The 4554-nt window shown below is 35.2% G+C and overlaps 1 protein-coding gene across 1 annotated transcript in view; it reads left to right on the forward strand.

The window, feature by feature from the left end:
* The window catches only part of cnot6l (CCR4-NOT transcription complex, subunit 6-like), a 24821-nt gene that overhangs the window by 7900 nt on the left and 12367 nt on the right, over positions 1-4554 (forward strand). Inside the window, exons 3-9 of the mRNA XM_015031373.1 lie at positions 896-1082; positions 1424-1509; positions 2469-2558; positions 2646-2714; positions 2789-2946; positions 3737-3891; positions 3969-4120. Coding sequence (XP_014886859.1) covers positions 896-1082; positions 1424-1509; positions 2469-2558; positions 2646-2714; positions 2789-2946; positions 3737-3891; positions 3969-4120 — 897 coding nt within the window. The remainder of the gene's footprint in view (positions 1-895; positions 1083-1423; positions 1510-2468; positions 2559-2645; positions 2715-2788; positions 2947-3736; positions 3892-3968; positions 4121-4554) is intronic.

Genomic DNA, 4554 nt, shown 5'->3' on the forward strand with positions numbered 1-4554 from the left:
TCGGCCATCATGGGTGATCGGTATCGGTATCGGGAGGAAAAAACCTGATCGGCACATCTCTACTAGCAACTCACTCATTATATGGTTACCTAGCAACAACCTTCTGAGTAACTGTTTAAAGCAGTTTAAAGTTCTGCCACCATGCTTAAAAATAAAAAAACTGTGGATAAAATAGGAAAGATCAAGCCACCAATTTGGTACTATTTCTGATATTTAAAGCAAAAAAACCCGAACCAATAATTATCAATATCGACTGATATGAAATGTTTATATCATGATATGTTCATCCAGCTCTACATCTCTACTCTTGTGAAATTCATCAGACCTGCGTTATAATAGTTTTGGGGTTTTAATTTTAGTTTAGTTTTATTTTGTCTAATTCAGTTACTTTTAATTAGTTTTTAGAGTGCGTTTGCTTGTTTTTGTTAGTTATTATCAGTTAAATATTGCTTAGATTTTATTAATTATAGTAGTAGTTTTAGTTTTTTCATGCTTTGGTTGATTTTTAGGTGTAGCATTTTCAAAAAATGTATTCAACAGCCAAATGACTCTGGTGTTTTCTCCCGCTATTTTGTGGACTAGCTTAGAGAATAATGGATGCTTATTGCTTGTGTCTGGGAAAAAAATCAATTTCACATCAGTTTGAAAGACTAATAAATAGATAAACACGAAAACAAAAGATGTTATGCCTATAATTCCAGTCTGTTTTATAACCGCAGAGTCTAGTTTTTCCCCATTAATTACCGTTTTTATTTGTTTTAGTTAACAAACATGTTTTCTCAGTTTTAGTTATTGTTGTTTTGTTAGTTTTAGTTGACTATAATAACCTTGCATCATCATCAGTTCTTGAGAATCAGATTTTAATGTCGTCTTGTTTGCGTTTTTCTGGAATCAGGACGAGTCAGGAGCCTGAGCAGCTCGTTATGGACCCTCACGCACCTGACGGCGCTTCACATCAACGACAACAACCTGACCCGCATCCCGCCGGACATCGCCAAGCTGCCCAACCTGGTCTACCTGAACCTGTCGTCCAATAAGCTGCGCAGTCTGCCCGCCGAACTGGGCAACATGGTCTCTCTCAGGTAGGCCACCCTGCGCTACGTGGCGCCTGGAAACACATGACAGAGCGGACCAGAACCATCACACGGCCTCCATTTCTTTGAAACCCATCATAGGGAAAGCCTTGTTTGTTTTCCCCAGGAATGGGACACTTGTCACGTAGAAAACAATTTGTCCACTTTATTCCCATTTGCTTCATTAATCTGTTACTGAACCTTTAATAGTTTCTTTGAAATTCTGCAGGGATTTAGATGCTAAATGATCTAAGAGAACAAAATAAAGGTTCAAGGACTGGAAATAATCTCATAGTCAGAAATAAAAGCTTAGAGCTGAACACTAATGCTTGGTTGTTGCTTTTTTGCAGGGAATTGCTTTTAAACAACAATCTTTTACGAGTCCTGCCTTACGAACTGGGCCGGCTTTTCCAGCTTCAAACTCTCGGACTAAAAGGTGAGACTTCTTCATCCTTCAGTTATTATATTAGAACTACCCATTAATTCATTTATTTAGGGACATTTACACTGCAAAAACAAAATCTTACCGAATATTTTTGGACTAGTTTCTAGTGCAAATATCTTAGCACACTTGAAATTAGACAGAAATAACTTACAAGTAACTTTTCAGCCAGATGTAAGAAATTGTTTTAAATTATAATAATACCTTAATGATTTAAACAAAAGTATTAGTTTCACTTACAGGTCATTTTATAACAAGACATTTTCCCATATTATAAGTAGAATAATCTGCCAGTGAAACTTGAATATTATTAAATACTTTTCAGTTCATATGAAGTGAAAATATTCAATCATTACAAAACGAGAGGCGGATGTGAAATTTTTAGTCATCTAAGCTGTTTTAAAACTTGCATCTAAAAAAAGATTCGTTCAGCCTTTCTTTAATGAAAAGGAAATGATCTCATCTCTTTATGTCATTACATTGCAAAAACACAGAATATTACCACGTATTTTCGACTGAATTTACGTATAATTTCTTATATTATCAGTAAATTATCTTATTTTATAAAGGTTGACACAAAAAACTGTTAAAAACAATATATTAAAAGAAGATTGCAACAACAAAAATAATTGTTTAATATTAGTTATAGCACTAATTAATATTATATTTGTAGATTTATGAGGTTTTCTTGCCAGACAAAACTTTACATAAACAAACAATAAATAAAAATATAAGATGATTCAAAATGGCTCCCAGTGATCAGTATTTTAAAATATTAAAAACCATAAATACCTGACCCGCATCCAAATACAGCATCCTCTTTAGGACAAGATTATAAAATAAAGACAAAATGAAACTATATTAAACAAATGCTAGATGTAAATATGTCGTTATTACCATAACCACACGTTATAGTTGCATTTTGACGTTTTGGCTGCATTTATTGGTCGCAGGAAATCCGTTATCGCAGGACATCCTGAATCTGTACCAGGAGCCCGACGGAACCAGAAAGCTTTTGAACTACATGCTCGACAATCTGGCAGGTAAAACCCCTCAGCACCACATTTAATATTTACATCATATTAATGTAATATTTATAACCCGCTCCATCGTCTCGTATATCCCCCCAGTTCACCCAGAGCAGCTCCCCCAAAGACCGTGGATCACCCTGAAGGAGCGAGACCTGATGAGCCCACCAGGTCGGTTCCGGTCGGTTTAACTCTTTAAAAGCGACTCTTTGCCGCTCTGATTACTCCTCTGGCTTCGCCTGCAGCTGCGTTCACAGTCATGTGCTACAACGTGCTGTGCGACAAGTACGCCACGCGGCAGCTCTACGGCTACTGTCCGTCCTGGGCGCTGAACTGGGAGTACCGGAAGAAAGGCATCATGGAGGAAATCACCAGCTGTGACGCCGACATCATCAGCCTGCAGGTGAAGCCGAGTTCATTTAATTTGAAATCTGAGAATAATTTATAAAGGCACAAGTTCAGATGAAACTCAACTGAATGGTGCGAATTTAACCTGGAAGCAGCAAGATTGGTTGGTTTTAGCTTTTTAAAATGAGTTACAAAAGAAACTTATTTTTCTCTTATTTGAGGTTAAACATCCAGTGACATTTGCTAAAATAAAGTTGTGAAAAGTTCATTGAGAAGAAAAGGAATGTCTTTGGAAAAAATTTAAAATTGTATTTTTATTCTCCCAAAAAAATTAAAAACAGCTTTTTGAGGAAAAACACAATTTTCAAAATAAATGAAAGATGTGGAAATTTTGTGCTTTTAAAAAAATATTTTTGAAAATTTTTTGGCATAAAAGTGTGAAAATTGAGAAACATTTTGCCTTTCTTTTTATAAAATAATTATTTTTGAAAAATATGTATTTTTGAAGAAAAAAAATGTTTTAAATTTGTGTTTTACTCTTCTTTTTTTTATTATATCCTTAAATTTTATTTATCAAAAAGTATTTTTGAAATATTTTTTTCAAAATGAGTAAGACATGAAAAATTTGCTCTTCTTTTTCAAAAAAATATGTTTTACATTTTTTGGGAGAAAATTTTGAAAATTGAAATTTTTCAAAACCATGTTTGAAAAATATATTTTCAAATTTTTTTTATTAATATGTAAAATTGGTGCTTTTCTTTCTATTTTTTTCAAATAAAAATATTCATGATTTTTATTTTTATTTTGCAAAATTATAAAAATCTTCTTCCTCTGTGTTTCTGCAGGAAGTGGAGACGGAGCAGTACTACACCTTGTTCCTGGAAACACTAAAGGACCGCGGCTACGACGGCTACTTCTGCCCCAAATCCCGCGCCAAGCTGGTTTCTGAGCAGGAGAGGAAACACGTCGACGGCTGCGCCATTTTCTTCAAGACCGAGAAGTGAGAACCTCCAAAGTTTTACAGAACCAACACGGAGTCCAGCTGGGAGCTAACCCGGACGCTGCTGATGTCTGCAGGTTCACTTTGGTCCAGAAACACACCGTGGAGTTCAATCAGGTGGCCATGGCCAACTCTGAGGGGTCAGAGGTCATGCTGAACAGAGTGATGACCAAAGACAACATCGGCGTGGCGGTTCTGCTGGAGGTTAATAAGAACATGTTCTCCAGTGGTAAGATAAGATGGTCATGATTTTTATTTTTCCCTCTTTCTGTTATCGATGCATTGATTGATTCTATTCACTATAAGTTGAAATACTGCAATCAAAACGTGATTGAAGTGAAACTAACTAACAAATCATCTTTTTTGCTGATACTGTTTAAATATTCTATTAAAAAACGACTAAATTACTGTGAACAATCTTTGAAATTCGTATGTAATATCCTGTATTTCCACAAGGTGGCGCCAGAGATTTGTCACTCGGTGAACAACAGCGGTTTTATTGTTTACCGGAGAGTTAGAGGCCTTAACTGCTGTTTTTATGCCTTGTGTTGCTTAATATTTTCTGACTTTATGTCTGGTCTGTATATTTGATTTGAGTTCATGATATTTAGTGCTATGAAGAAAAGTTAAGCTGTAATAATTTTCTGTTGTTACTGCTTAAAG

Source organism: Poecilia latipinna, unplaced genomic scaffold (assembly GCF_001443285.1).
Source record: "Poecilia latipinna isolate Pla-1442-1.1 unplaced genomic scaffold, P_latipinna-1.0 Scaffold204, whole genome shotgun sequence".
Classification (NCBI taxonomy): domain Eukaryota; kingdom Metazoa; phylum Chordata; class Actinopteri; order Cyprinodontiformes; family Poeciliidae; genus Poecilia; species Poecilia latipinna.